The 16,874-nt window shown below is 37.6% G+C and overlaps 1 protein-coding gene across 1 annotated transcript in view; it reads right to left on the reverse strand.

Moving 5' to 3' along the window:
• ZPBP (zona pellucida binding protein) overlaps positions 1-16,874 on the reverse strand; it is a gene marked incomplete at its 3' end in the record, with an annotated part of 75,231 nt that overhangs the window by 46,702 nt on the left and 11,655 nt on the right. The window contains exons 4-5 of the mRNA XM_080701163.1: positions 5,483-5,632; positions 2,888-3,106 (exon numbers count right to left, since the gene is read on the reverse strand). Of these exons, the coding sequence (XP_080557289.1) occupies positions 2,888-3,106; positions 5,483-5,632 (369 nt within the window). The remainder of the gene's footprint in view (positions 1-2,887; positions 3,107-5,482; positions 5,633-16,874) is intronic.

Raw genomic sequence — 16,874 nt, forward strand, 5'->3', positions numbered from 1 at the left:
GGTGGTACTAGGGGTGGATCCCAGAGGCTTTCTACCTCCAGGCTATATTCCCAGACCTATTTTATACTTTATTTGGAAACAGGGTCTCACTAAGTTGCTGAAAGCCTCACTAAGTAGCCGAGACTTGCTTCGAACCCGTGCGATCCCCCTGTCTCAGCCTCCCAAGCGCAGGGATTACAAGCGTGCACCACCACACCCAGCTTTATTCTTTATTTTGAAACAGGGTCTCACTGAGTTTCAAAGGGCCTCCCTAGCTAGCTAAGGTAGGCTGTTCTCGAACCTTGATTTTCCTGAATCAGCCTCCAAAATGCTGGGATTAGGATTATAAGCATACGCCACCATGCCCAGCTCCAAATGAATTTAAGGACTGATTTTTTTGTCTTTGAGGAATGACCATGGTAATTTAATGAGTATTATTTTGAATTTTTAGGCCACTTTTGGAATAATGGCCATTTGATGATATTTATTCTACCTATCCAAGAACATGGAAGATCATAGTTTCTCACATAGAAGTCAGGCTTCTCTAAACTTGGAGGAGTCAGAAAGAGGAACTCAGAGAAAGAGGAAAGACCAATGTTGGAAATCAAGTTCTCGCCATTTACCTGCCTTTTACATTAAGCAGGTACTTTGTAATTTTTTTCCCTTCTCTAACTTACATTTAATGACTCTGGAAATTCTTTTATTACAAATTGTATCAAAACATAAAATATGACTATCAGACTTACATGAATTTTCCCTGATATTTGGATCATTTGGACTATAGGATCATAGGTAGAGAATTTTCATTTTATGTGATTTTTTTAAACTATAAAAATACAATATATAATGCATTGATTATAGACCATAATGACCCTGGAAAACAGTTTCAATATTATGTTTTAGTTTTTGTGTGTGATACTGGGGATGGAACCCAGGGGCTTTCTACCTCTGGGCTATACTACCAGACTATTTTATATTTTATTTGGAAACAGGGTCTCACACTAAGTTGCTGAGAGCCTCACTCAGTAGCTGAGGCTGGCTTTGAACCTGTGCGATCCTCTTGTCCCAGCCTCCAAGCACAGGTAATGTTCAAATTTATATATTAAAGAATAAGATCATTTATATTTTTTATGTTACCAGTTTTGCATTTGTGTTTAACAGTGATGTCTATGCCCAATTTAGAGTTAATTTTGGCAAAAGATTTGAGGCCTGTGTCTGGATATGGATGTACAGTTGTTACAGCTCAGTTTTTTTTTAACTTTTTTATTGGTGCATTATATTCACACAACATATTGGGGTAAAAAACTTGTGTGTACTCATCGCTGATTTAACCCCTACCCAATTCCCACCCCATTCCCTCCCCGTCCCTCCCTCCCTTGCTTGGCTTAGTGATTGACTTCGATATGTTTAAGTACATTGTGTGTTTTAGAGATTTTCCTCTTCCCCCCTCCTTTCTCCTCCTTTAGGTTGTCTTGTTTGCTCCTCTATAGGATTTCCTCTTTCAAAAATTCCTCCTATGACCCATTTCTCCCTAACTCTCACATATTAGGGAAAGCATCTGATTTCTTATTTTTTGTGACTGACTAATCTCACTTAGCATAATGTCCTCCAGTTCCATCCATTTCCCTGAAAATGATGTAATTGAGTATTTTTTGATGGCTGAGTAAAATTCCATTGTGTACATATCCCACAGTTTTGTAATTCATTCATCTGTTGATGGACATCTTGGCTGGTTCCATAGTTTGGCTATGGTGAATTGTGCAGCTATGAACAGAGATACATATGCATTAGTTTGGTAGTTTGGTTTCTTTTCTTTTGGGTAGATACCCAACAATGGTATTGCTGGATCAAATGGTAGATTTGTTCCCATTCTTCTGAGGATTCTCCATACTGTTTTCCAAAGTGGTTGCACTAATTTGCAATCCCACCAACAATGTCTTAGAGTTCCCACTTCTCCACATCCTCGCCAGCATCTGTTGTTGTTTGTGTTTTGAATGATTGCCATTCTAGTTGGAGTTAGGTGAAATCTCAGGGTAGTATTGATTTGCATCTCTCTGATTGCCAGTGATGTTGAGCATTTTTTCATGCATTTATTGGCCATTTGAATTTCTTCTTTTGTGAAGTGTCTATTTAGTTCATTTGCCCATTTTTTATTGGATGCTTTGTTTTCTTAGTGTTGAGTTTCTTGAGTTCTCTGTATATTCTAGATATTAGTCCTCTATCGGTGGTGTAGGTGGCAAAAATCTTCTCCCATTCTGTTGGCTCTCAATTGAGGTTCTTTAGAGTTTCCTTTGCTGAACAGAAGCTCTTCAGTTTCATGCAATCCCATGTATTAATTCTCCTTTTAATTTGTTGTGCCTTTTGGGTCTTATTCAGGAAATGTTTGTCTGTACCTATGTGTTGTAGTGTTGGACCTATGCCCTCTTCAAGGAGCTTCAAGGTCTCTGGTGTAATTTCCAGCTCAGTTTTTGAAAGACTATTTTTCTATTAAAATACTTTTGCTTCTTTATTGAAGATCATTGGGTATATTAATATGTGTTTATCCTGTTCTCTAAGTCAAAAACTGTTTCAGGTAACAAAGAAATGCATTAAATTTTGCTAAAAGGACCAATCCACAAAAAAGACATCACATTTTTAAGCATACATGCCTCTAACAGGAGAGTCCCAATATATATGACGCAAAAATCCATAGTACACAATTTTCCAATAATAGTTGATGTATTAATACCAAACTTTAATGATTATAATAACTGGGGGGTTACTAGCACTAAAGTCAAAATAGAGAAGAGAAAATATATTTAGATTTAAAACTCATATTCTAAAAATGTTGCTGGTAATTCACAGTATGTATTTAAAACCAGTTATGTGTTTTCAATTTGTTTTTCTTTACATATTTATATATACTTACCTGAAAATGTAAAGAACAGTTCATTTTGCAAACCAGCTCTTTGCATTTTGACACGATGGCATTCAGACTTAAGTAAGGAAACTTCACAGGAAAGATCAAGAACCAATTTGCTTAAAATCTGAAGAAGTTTCTTTTCAAATGAAATATTATAAATACTATTGCAGGGGGCTGCATGATACCGAGCTGTGAAGTGGTAATAATAACGAGGCTCACGATAAGCTGTAAGAAATTAAACAAAGACATAGTTACTTCAGGAATTCAAATGTACAATGCAACTATTCAGGAGAAATCAGTATTTGGGATAAATTTATAATACACTCCTATTCTCTTAGAATTTTAGATTTAGGTGATTACTAAAGGCTAGAATAGTATATGCTGAGTTTCCCCTACTTTTCATATGTTTCACTGGTGCATTAAAGTTATACATACAGTGGGATTCACTGAGATAGCCGTACATACACACCTCATAATTTGGTCAGTTTTATTACCAGTCTGTTCCCTTTTCCTTCTCTCCTCTCTTCTTCCATTCCTTTTTTTCTATTCCACTAATATTTAACTCATCCTGTTCACTTAAATTATCTATTTTTAACATTAGTGACTTTCTCTTCTACACTTAAGTGAGTACACTTTCTAATATATCTTTTGGCAAGGATGTGGGGAAGTGGGAACTCTAAGACATTGTTGGTGGGATTGCAAATTAGTGCAACCACTTTGGAAAACAGTATGGAGAATCCTCAGAAGAATGGGAACAAATCTACCATTTGATCCAGCAATACCACTTCTGGTTATCTACCCAAAAGATAGGAAACTAAACTACCAAACTAATGCATGTGTATCTCTGTTCATAGCTGCACAATTCACCATAGCCAAACTATGGAACCAGCCAAGATTTCCATCAACAGATGAATGGATTACAAAACTGTAGAATATGTAAATCATGAAAATTACTAATTTATTAAAGTCTCTTTTTTTGAGTACACCTCTTTTTCATAGAAGTAGACACAAAGTTCCTTTCCTTACTGAAACATGGTTATGGTCTTGAGGAGAGTGCTGTGTAAAGATCTCACTGCTACTATGATGCATTACCACAAACTTGGTGACTTCACCAACCACTTATTACCTTACAGTTTTATGGGTGAGAAGGCCAAACTCATTTTACTAGACTAAAATCCAAGTTCCTTCTGGAAACTCCAAGGAAAATCCATTTGCTTACCACTCCCACTTCTTTACAGCCAGAGGCTGCCTGCCTTATAAGGCTGTGACTCCTTCACTCAAGCCTCTCCCTGTGCCCCATGTCTCCTTTTGCTGCCTTTGACCTTTTTCCTCCCTCTTACATTGTGGTTATATTGGGCCGCACAGATAATTCAGAAAAATCTCATTACACAGCCTTAATTTAGTCATAGCAGCAAAGTCCTTTTGCCACGTGGGGTGCATACTGGCAGGTTCCAGAGGCAAGATGTGGACCTCATGGAGGGCCATTGCCCTGTCACTGCATGCTGGTCCCACTGGCAAGAAGAAACTTACAAACAACTTGTGCTTACCTCATCATCCCCTGGTCACTTTACGTCAACCCAGCCCTGCCAAGCAGGTCAAGCTGTGAGGAGAGGGACTGACGGGTGCTGCCCGGTCCTGAATTAGGGGGCAGCAGTGCATGAGTGGTCCTAACACTCACAATGTAAAAGCAGCATGCACTCTATCAACACAATCATCATCATTATCTGAAAACAGATTTCTATATCCTCTGCTCTCATTTGTGCCCTTAAACGTATCTGTATACACTCAACATCCCTACAGAAAAAAGACAATTCCAAGTTAAAACAAATGTGTGCTTCGCTATTAAACTGCATGAAGCAAAAATGGATAGACAGTACTTTTTTTTTAAATTAAGAGACTAAAGAAAGCAAATTTCTTTTAAAACTGTTGCAATTCTAAGTATTTTAAAATATTAAGAAATGTTAAAATACAACAAAATTATGAAATTTGAAGAAAAATAGAAAGAGGTAGAAAATATGCTAAGTGGGATCAATCACAGAAAGTGACTGATGTGAAAGCAAAATAGAAATAAAATTGAAAACAAAATAGAAGCCAGGTGTGATGGCGCACGCTTGTAACCCCAGCATTAAGGAGGCTGAGACCAGAGGATTGCGGTTCGCAGACAGCCTCAGCTACTTAGTGAGGCCCTCCGCAACTTAGTGAGACCCTGTTTCAAAATAAAGACTAAAAAATAGTAAAGGGGGTGTAGCTTAGAGGTTGAATGCCCCTGGGTTCTATCCCCAGACCTGCAAAACAAAAAGAAAACAAAATAGATAATATTTAGATAATTGAGAAACAAGACCAGTAGAATAGTGGAAGGGGGTAGAGGGATAGGCAGGGTCAAGGGGGAAAAGATTATTCTGTGCCCATGTAAGAAGTCATCACTGCCAGCCACACTTTTATGTACTGGCGCATGGGCAGCAGGTGGGACCTGAAGGAAATCACACCCCAAGACCTGTGTGTGTGTGTTTTCAGTACTTTGAGCCTCACAGAGATGAAGAATTACTATGTACCAATGGAAATATGAAGAAAGGAATGTTAAAACACAAACCCACTTCTTACCGTAGACAACATATTTTAGCTGCAGATTTTTAACAATCTCTTCCACTGTGGGTTTGTACTCGAGGAAGCACGTGTAAACTCCACTCATTCCCTCCTCAAAGCTCTGGAATACAAGGCTTCCGGTGGATGTCACCTGTGCAGAGCTGTTTTCTATTAAACCAATAAGATATCGATACGTTATGTATATGAGGCAGGTAAAATAACAAAGCTTAAGAGGACTAAAATCACCAAAATTTACCTACACAGTCACTAAAAGGAACTATGGCATAGCTGACCATTGCATCTGGTCTTTGCTGACAGTGGGTGCCAGGGCGACTTTCCTTTTTTCTTAGGGTCAGATTCGAACTAACCAGAGCTCATTAACCGTGTGGCTAAGTGGTCGGAGAAGAACAATGGGCTGAGTGGATGCTCCACGCCTATAATCCCAGCTACTCCGAGGGCTGAGGGAAGAGGACCAAAAATGTACAGCCAACCCGAGCAACAAGGAGACCCTGTCTCAAAGTTTTAAAAAGGTGCGAATGTAGGATTGTAACTCACAGGGAGAATATCCCTGGGTCAATTCCTAGTAGGAGAGGGAGGGAGGGAGGGAGGGAGGGAGGGAGGGAGGGAGGGGGAGAGGGAGAGGGAGAGGGAGAGGGAGAGAGAGAGAGAGAGAGAGGGAGAGAAGGAAGAAGAAGGAGGAGGAGGAGGAGGAAAGAGAGGAAGGAAGGAGGGAGGAGGAGGAGGGAGGAGGGAGGAGGAGGAGGAGGAGGAGGAGGAGGAGGAGGAGGAGGAGGAGGGAAGAGGGAAAAAGAGAGAAACAAGGAGACAGACTAACAGTGGCCTATACATAATGTGTTCCTAATGTGCTCCTTGAACAGGGAACTATCAGAAATAAAAATACAAATATATAACCATGTTCATATATAACATGTAAATACTTGTAACACACATAGAATAAATATATACAAAATATACTTTATATAGCACATACATTTATATGTGATATAAAACAATTACAAGTATATTTTAAATTATGAGCTCTTGTAGGGCTTTGGCCAGCTTTCAAACAATATGAGACATATAAAACAGCACAACTATAACAAAGGCTATCAGAAAATAATCATTAATGTTTAGAAATTTCCTGTTACTACACAGAATATAAAGCAAAACTTGATTTATAACCTTAAGGGTTTGCAGAAGAAAAAAAAAAATAAGGGAAGATCAAGTCCTGTAACTTCCCCAGGTCAGACAAAGGCAGGTGTGAAGGAGCTCAGTGGGTGTCTGCTTCCTTCCCACTACCACAGGCCTTAGCAAGTGTCACACTGGGTAAAGCCAAGCAAAATGGAAAGCAAGTCCGCCTCTGGGCGGTCAGGCCAGGGTCTGCAGACCACCTTCCTCCCTCATAAACTGTGTAGCCTTGCTTATCCACTGTGCCTTCAAATGTGTATAATGAAAAATCATAGTATATGACAGTCTGTCTCAGAATTGCTTTGTACAACAAATATAACAAATGTTAAAGTACATGAAAAAGCTATACATCATTTAGCAAATAATTTGTTATTCTTAAAGTTCAAACTACAGTTCTGCATCAGAAACCTTCTTGGGTATTAAAATTTTCTTAGTTAATAATTTAATACTCTATCCATAAGAATTGAAAGAATAACCTTGGAGGATATCTACTGTTCCAATTTTAAATAATAATTTAAGGCTTATAAATCCTAAATTGAAATATTTCTTCAGTGTAAAACAAAAATGTGTGTTCTTCAAGCTGAAAAATTCATTATTAATTTGTTTAATATTTATTGAGTTTCAAGTACATCAAAATCCTGCTTCAGACATTGAAGGAGAAATTAAAAGATGGGTACATATAACTACCCTCAAGCAGTTACACAGAGCTTTATAAACACTCATTTTTATATCCTAGGTGAAACTCAAAAATGTGACAAATTTAGAATACATTTCTATTGTAATGACTACTTCCTCATGAATATTTTTGATTAAAAATGATATATTTATCTTAACATGATGACTCTTTTCTAATTTATAGTCTGTGGTTGCTATATATTTCAACAGAAAATATACCTCACAGTGCTATAATAAAAACACACATACATTTTTAAAAAAAAATTTTAAATATCATGTCAGCAATGAGACTATGTGTTTCTTGGCAAATTTCAAATAAAGGTTTCCCATATCAGAATTATTAATAAATGTATCAAAATACACATTTGAATGTCTACTACAAAGTTAAATTGTATGAGAGCCAGAAAACTAAGTAGCATATAAGCTGTAGTAAAATGCCTCTGGCTTCCTTCAGTGGTAAAAATTTAAAAAGCACACTTTGAAAAGATATCTAGAGAATTTCTTATCCAAAAGAACTCATTCTATTCTAGTCTATCACACGACAATACTCATTTCATAAATCCTTAAGTGACTAGTCTAAATGGAAATTCATGAAGCTAAGGCTGTGTAAATGGCATAAATAACAGAAACTCAGTAACTGTTTCACTGAAGCTGGTACTTCTTCCTTTCAGGATTGTTTCTCTAAAAAGTCACAGAGTTGAACTAGATTTCTAGAAGCCCACAGAAAATTAATCACAATTTAATTACAGGTAAGTATTTTTTAAAAATAGGCTTAGACTTTTGAATTCAGCTCAGATATGAAAAGTAAATATCCACGATCAACCTCATCATTACAATAAGGACAAACCTACAGACAAGCCCTGGCATATCAGCACTTCCTTGCCCCTGTCCAGGAGGTGGGGGGGCAGGGCGAGCCTGCACAGAGGCAGGCCTGGAGGTAGGACCAGGACCCAAGCAGTCGCTGCACCTGCCACTGGAGCGGGTACTGTGCCTCAGATCCAAGAGTGGCACAAAGGCTCCCACAGCAGCTGCAGGATCCGGCCTCTGGGAGCCGACTGGCCTCGTGAGGGGTTGAGGGCAAGGCCCTGTACTAAGAGCGAGTCTCTTTCTGCTTCTCAGCCCCAGGAGGCAGGCAGCTCTGCCCCACAATGGGCTCAGCACCATAACTCTTCACCACAGGACAGTGGAGCACTGAACATGGACCTAAGCTCTGACACCATGAGCCAAATAAATCTTTCCTCCTTTTAAGCTGTGTATATCTGGCATTTGTGGTATTTGAAAAATCTGATTAACATACTGGTAAAGAAGATTTGGCTAATTTCATTTGAGGAATTGCTAAAAGCCAAAAGCCAATGTGAGTATGTGAGCCCTCTCTGGGGACCACAGAGTAGGAAGGACTTGAATCTGTTTAGAGTTTTTCATTCACAAACACTTCCAGGTATTCCCAGGGAAGACTAGGGAACCCTGGGCATGCTTCTCATAGGATGCTGGCTAAAGGAGGGTGACCTCGGCCAAAATTCAAACCCACCCATTCCACCTCATCTTCTACAGAATCAAAGCTCTAATCCACTGAGAGAAAAACAAAGACTCACTTAAGGTTCAACAAGGATTTCTTGCTTGAAGAAAGAGACAGGAGAGAAAAACATTGTTTCATCCTTGGCAAAGAGTTAAGAAGCAGCACTGGGTGTGAATTAAAGTTAGAGGAGAAGCTGGGATACTTAGAAAGGCCAAGATTCCAGGAACTGGGGCACTCTACCTGCCTAAGACTGAAGTTTAATCAGAACATAAGACAATGTCCCTCTCTCTGAATTACCAACCACTAATATCGGTTGAGTAAAAATAGCAGTGAAACCAAGCCAGCACAACTGCAAAAGAGAATCTTTCTGAGAGCAACACAAAATGAGAAACAAAAACCAAGACTAAATAATGGGAAAAACTATTTCTAATGAACCAAACTACACCATACACATTTTTACATATGCTTTCACTGGTGCATTATAGCCGCACGTCATAACGTAAATCATGCTGACAGGACACACATGCATACAGCACTCAGTGCCCCACCTTGCTGCCTCCCCATCCCCACCCCCCACACACGGGCCACTGAGATTGACATTGGTATTTTCACTTTCACATTTGTACACACAGCTGAAGTAGTAATTCCGTCGATGAACCCCACTCTCTCCCGCCCCTTCCCCTGGACCACCTTCCTGGTCCTCCATTGCCTGGAGCCCCTCTGGCATCCCCACTACTCCCTGGCTTCCTCATACTAGAGAAAACACAGGACCCTTCACTTTCTGCTACTGGCTGATCTCACTTAACAGTGTTCTCCATCTCTTTCCGTTTTCTTGCAAATGACATAATTTTGTTCTTCTTGATTGCTAAGTAGAGTTCCACTGTGTAGATATCTCGTATTTTTTGATCCACTCATCTTTGGATTGGCATGCCTCTGGTGCACTGAGTATAGCCAATCAACAACCAAATGTGAGAGCCACAAAGTCTTGACTGAATCAACACAATTTAACAATAAAGAACTAGGAGGAAAATGTTTATTGTAAAGCATTGAAATATTTACCTAAAGCTTAAAACTTCAACAAAAAATTAAAAGGCATACAAAAGAGAAAGAAATGGTAAATGCCCAAGAGAACAAGTAATGTGCAGAACAAGATTCTTTAATAGAATAGGTATAAAAAGAATCAGATCATTAATGTAAAATAATTGTATTGCAACACACAGACAACATGAAAGACCAGATAAGTGGTCTTAGCAGAGAATGTCAAAGTATAGAAATTATCTGATGGGAGAACTTCAACAAATTTGATTAAAAAAATAGTAATACCGATGAAATTTCTTCAATTGGCTTATGAATAGACTTAATATATCCAAAGAAAAAAATCCATGAACCTGAAGATAAGCATAAAGAAATTACTCAACACTAAACACCAAAAGAAGCAAAAAGAACAACAAAATTAATATTTATAGAACAATATTAAAGAGTTTTGTGTATGAAATATCAAAAAATTTTACAAGATGAGGTGACATAAAATAGGGCATTAAAAAATCTTATGACATAATGGCTGAAGATTTCCAAAAACTAAAGACAGACACCAAACTACATATCCTAAAAGCTTAGAACACCTAGAAGAATTAATACAGAAGCAAACAAAAAAGATTCACCTATAAAATAATAAATAAATTAATTAATTCCCAAACATGAAAAGCAAAGAGAAAAATCTTAATATTGGTGGGAGCAGGAAGACATGGCACACTGCCTACAAAGGGACAAATAAAAGAATTATAACAGACTTCTCATTAGAATTACACAAGAGGAAAATAATATAATTTATATTCTTTATAATGTTGAAAGGAAAAATGCTGCCGACTCATTGTTGTACAACTGGGGGCTGAGGAGAGGAAGACTAGCAAACCCAAACAAACAAAAGAAAGAAATAAAACAAATAAAACAAATATTTTGAAAACAGAAGTAGCAGAGAATCATTAAATCAAAAGCTTGTCCTTCAAAAACTGATAAAATTGTTGAACACATAGCCAGAGAGAACAAGAGAGAGAAAACACAACCCACACCAGGAATGAATGAGGACGCATTCACACAGCACCTGGATGCATTCATAAGACAATGTAAAATTAAAACTGCTTTATGTCCATAAAGTCCACAATCTGAAAATCTGACAAGTTATACAAATTCTTTGAAAGACACAAACTACCAAAACCCATGCACTGATTCTCTCATGCCTTTGTTCTCCCATATGTAAAATGGAGAAAACTGTTGTACTTACTGTGAAGGACTCTTGTGAAAAATAAATAGTTAACATATGTAAATTGTTTATAATAGTATCTCATACATGGTAAATATTCAATATTATTTTTATAGAACCCATTATGTTAAGTAAAATAAGCCAGACACTGAAAAGCATCTATGTATAATCACACTTAGGTATGAAATCTGGAAATGTCAAACTCATATAAATACAGAGTAGAAGGTTACTATCAGGTACTGGTACTGGGTATGAGAGTTCCTGGTGGATGAGTACAAACTCTCAGTTATAAAATAAATGATATCCAGACCCCTTATGTACAGCATAGTGACTGTGGCTCAAAATAGCATGCTAAAAGTGCATAGATTTTAAGCGTTGTCACCAGATGAAATGATAGCATTGTTCCAGTAATTACTTCATAATATATACCTTCACCAACTGACATACCATGCACCTTATATATGTAAAATCTATGTATTTAGATAATATCTCAAGAAATATGCTGAGACCCGGTGGTTCTCAGAGACCAGCTCCAGAATAGAAGCAGCAGAATTTTGTTGAGACATTCATTACAGAACACTATCATCAACAGCAATCCCAATTGTCTCTGCACACTCAAATAACTCAAGACAGTGACTACCTAGAATACCTATCCAAATCACCCAGTGAAATCCTGTAGCTACAGTTACTTAAGAGCAAGAAATGGCAGGATCTTTCTGCAAGGACCCAGCTGCTTCAAACTGCCACATCAAGACCACTGTGAGTCTACAGATCAACTAGCCAAACTGCCCAGAAAACTCCTGTGGCTCCAGATCAATTTGTCCCTTCCTTCAGGGAAGTACCACTAATCAAGACCATGAGTTTCCAAACCATCCCAGAGGGAGTCTGCATAGCTGCAGGGGCTTGCTTAGCTGCTAACTGACACACAGAGTCTAGTCTGAGAGTTGGCAAATCATCACAGTGGAGGTGGTGTTGGGGATACAGTTGGACATGGCAGAAACATAAGCAGACAGTTTTAGGGACATTTGGGTGGGTGTAACCTAAGGTCAGCAGTGCTCTGTACAGCTGCAGTCTCCAGAAATCATCACCAGGCTATCAGCAGTGATGCCTGTTGAGTAAAATAACTTATGCAACCATGATGTAGGCCTAGAATGCCCTACATGTGCACCAACAGCACCACCAAGACCAAGGCAGGAGGCCAACTGGGCTTCACATGATCCCAGCTTCCCAGGGAAGCAATGGTGTTCATGAGGCTAAATAACAGGGCCACCCAAGCACCAGAAACAGAACTGTATCATCACTTAATGCAAGAGCTTGGAACCAAAATCAGGGGGCCAGGGGCTCACATGGTAAAAGCTACAGGCTGGGAGCACAACACTATCCCCTCTATCAGAATTTTCATGGTGATCACACATGCCAGAGACTAACAGTGTTCCATATGATTGCAACCAACAGATTAGAAGTGGTGTCTCTAGAACAGCTGGCTGGGCCACAAGCTTGGAACGCAATAATTCCTAGCTCTGTTGAGCTTAGGCCCAGTGTCCACAGAGAATCAAGGCTGGTACTCTAGGGTTTCACGGATTTATAACCAGCAGAGCACCAGTGGTGTCTGTGCGGTATTGAACTCAAACAGCAGGCTGCAGGCTCTAAACAGAACATCATTATCTCTAGCTCTGCTGAGTTTGGTCCTGGTGAGCACTTTGACCTAAAGCCAATTAAGACTCCTGTTTGCCTGTACTGACTTAAAGCTACATCTTGTTAAAGAGATTCTTGGGGACAAACTGAAAAGTCTGATTATATACAACAGATTCTTTGAGGCATATATGCTTTTAGTATATGCCTTACTATAAAGGTATAACAAATAGTCATAGGACTCTTACACAAAGAGGAAGAGGATGCCAAGACGACAGAAATATAAACCCGGTAATCCTGAAAACATGAGAATAAATACTAAACAGGAAACAATAAACTCTCACAAATCAACAACAAGGAAGATCACCAATACTGAGCTGCAGAAAATGTCAGAATATTTCAGAATTTCAATATTCAATATGAATAAAGGGCTCAGAAATGATCACAGAAAACATGTACAAGTCATGAAAAAATGTGAATAAAGAAACAGAAGCTCTAAGTAAGAAATAAAAAAAGGTTTCAGAGAAATAAAGGAGACAATAAATGAATTAAAGACCTCAATAGAAACCACCTCTGACAACTAGACCAAATGGAAAAAAAGAGTCTCACTCTTAGAATACAGTTCATGCAAAAGTGACCACACGGTCAACAATATGGAGTAGATAATATGACAACATGACCAAAACATTCAATAAATATAGGATATTATGAAACGACCCAACTTATGAATATTAGACTTTGGTAATGTCTAAAAGCACAAACCAAGGGAACCAGAAACCTCTTCAGAGAAATAATATCAGAAAATTTTCCAAATATAGAAAACGAGTTTCTTAGACATTCACAATACAAAAAAATCAAAGAATATCTCCATGGAACATAATAATTCAAACGACTGACACAGAAGCCTAGGAAAGAATCTTAAATGCATCTGGAACAAAATAATGGATAACTCTGAGGGGCAAAACAATCAGTCCAGACTTCTCAACACAAGTCATGAAAGCCAGGTGGGACTGGTATGATGCAATCCAAAACAACTTCCAACCAAGACTGTTACATTAAAAAAATATATCTTTGCCAGGCATGGTGCCACATGCCTGTTAATCCCTGCGCTTGGGAGGTGGAGACAGGAAGATCATGCATGTTCAAAGCCAGCCGTGCTGGCTTAAGAAACCCTGTTTCCAAGTAAAAAGTATAAAATAGGTCTGGGAGTATAGCCTGGAGGTGGTAGAAGGGTTTCCAGGAACCCCAGTACCACCAAATATATTTATATATCTTTCAAAATTGATGAAGAAACAAAAACCTTCCAAGATAAGCAAAAACTAAAAGAATTCATGACTATTAAGCCAGTGCTAGAGAAAATATTCAAAGACATAAAACATAAAGAAAAATAAAGAAATACCAGAACCAGAGAAGGGGTGAATTCCACCAGATAGGCAACTAACTAAAGAATAATTAACATTGTATCAAATATAAAACATAACTCAAAATGACAGGAAACTAAAATCAAGTCTCAACAAAAACAATGAATGTTAAAAGTCTACATCCCTCAATTAAAAGGCAAAAACTGGCAGTTTGGGTCAAAGAACATAATCCAAAAGTCTACACTCCTTAATTAAAAGGCATAAACTAACAGTGTGGATTAAAGAACATAATCCAGCTATATGCTGCTTGCAAGAAATGCACTTTACAGGCAAACATGTCCATAGACTAAAGGTAAAAAGATGGAAAAAGATGTACCATGAAAATGGAGACCCAAAACAAGTAGGGGTGGCAATGCTCATATCCAACAACATAGACTTTAAGCTAAAATTTATCAGAAGATATAAAACAGTTCACTTCTAACTAATGAAAAATCCAACAAAAAGAGGTAATGATAGTAAATTTTTATGACTCAAATGTGGGCACACCCACTTTAATAAAACAATATCACATATGAGTCTCAAATATACCCCAAAATAATAAAATTGGGAAACTTTAACACACTGCTCAAATCGCTAGAACTATAATCCAGGAACAAGATAAGTAAAGATTCTTCAGAACTAAGCACTATACCAAAATATATAGGATATTAAGATATTATTGTCCTACATAATTATTAGATATTTGGATATAATATAGATATTATCCTATATTATTATATATAGATATATAGGATATTATCTAATATATGATATATTATATATACATATATATGTGTATGTATATATATATATATATATATATATGTGTGTGTGTATATATATGGTATACCAACCAACAAAAGTTGAATACACATTCCTTCTCAGTTGCTAATGGAACCTTCTCCAATATAGACCTTCTGGACCACAGAGCAAATACCAGCAAATTCAAAAAATTTAACATCATTCCCTGCATCTTTTCAAATCATAATGGAATGAAAGCAAAAAATAACAACAAGAAGAACAAAGTAAATTAAATAAATACATGGAGACTGAATAATGCACTTTTGAATAAGGGCTGTATCGTAAAAGAAATAAGGGGGAAATTAAAAATATTCCTAGAATTAAATTAAAATAGAGACAAATCTACCAAGATCTATGGGATACTTTGAAGGCAGTTTTAAGAGGAAAATGTATAGCATTGAGTGCCCCCATAATAAAAATACAAATTTACCAAATAAACAACTTAATGGCATTCATCAAAGACCTCAAATAACTGGAACATACTAATCCCAAAGCCAGTAGAAGGCATAAGATCATAAAAGTCAGAGCAGAAATCAATGAAATAGAGAATAAAAAATTAAAAAGATATGCAACAAAAAAGCTGACCCTTTTTTTTGTAGAAAAAAGAAAATCAGCTTTTCATTTCTTTTTTGTACTGGGGATGAAACCTCAGATTCTACCTCTGTGCTATACCTCCAAGCCCTATTTTTTATTCTTTATTTGAAACAGGGTCTCATTGAGTTGCAAAGGGCCTACATAGCTGAGGCTGTCAATGAACTGCAATCCTCTTGTCTTGTCCTCCCAAATGCTGGGATTAGAAGCATGTGCCACCATGCCCAGCAGAATCAGCTTTTCTAAACATATATAACCTACCTCAATTGAACCAAGAGGATACGGAAAACTTAAACTGATCAACAGCAAGCAGAGATAGAAATAGTAATAAGAAGTATTCCATCCAAGAATATCCAAGGACCAGATGGATTCCTGGTTGAATTCTACAAAACCTTTACATTAGAATTAAACTTAATACCTCACAAGTATTCCAAAAAATCAAAAGAGATGGACTCCTCCCAAATGCCTTTTATGTGGCCAGTATCACATTAAGAACAAAATTGCATAAAGATCCTTGGAGAAAAAATTGCAGACCAGTATCTTTTTTGTGTGTGTGGGCCTGGGGATGGAACCTAGGAGCATTTGACCTACGAGCTATGCCTCCAGCCCTTTTTTTAATTCTTTATTTTGAAACCAGGTCTCACTGAGTTGCGGAGGGCCTTGCTAAGTAGCTGAGGCTGTCCGCGAACCGTGATCCTCTGGTCTCAGCCTCCCGAATGCTGGGATTACAAGCGTGCGCCACCACGCCCGGCTTAGACCAATATCTTTGAGTAACATAGATGTAAAAATTCTATACAAAAATTAGTGATTCAAATTCAAAACTACATGAAGAAAATTGCAGACAATGACCAAGTTGCTTTCATTACAGGGATGCAAGCCTGGCTGAACATATGCAAATAAATACATGTCATTCACCACATAAATAAAACTATGGGCAAAAATCACATGATCATCTCAGTGGATGCTGAAAATGTGTCTGGAAAAAAAAACCAACACTCATTCATGTTAAAAACACTAGGTAAAACTGAAAGAAAAGTAACTTATTTTAACATCATTAAGACAATATACAATAAATCCAAAGCCAGCACCATTCTGAATGGAGAAAAACTGTGGGAATGCTCCCTTACAATCATCACTGACTCCTTTTCAATATAGTCCTTGGGACTCCTGCCAGAGCAATTAAGGAAGAGAAGGTTATCAAAGGAATTCAAGCAGGAATAGAAGAACTGAAATTATCTCTATTTGCAGATGACATAATCCTATATTTAGAAGACCCAAAAAGCTCAACCAAAAGAATTCTAGAGTTGATTAACAAATTCAGCAAAGTAGCAGGATACAAAATCAATC

This window comes from Muscardinus avellanarius, assembly GCF_963383645.1.
Source record: "Muscardinus avellanarius genome assembly, chromosome: 9".
Taxonomy (NCBI): domain Eukaryota; kingdom Metazoa; phylum Chordata; class Mammalia; order Rodentia; family Gliridae; genus Muscardinus; species Muscardinus avellanarius.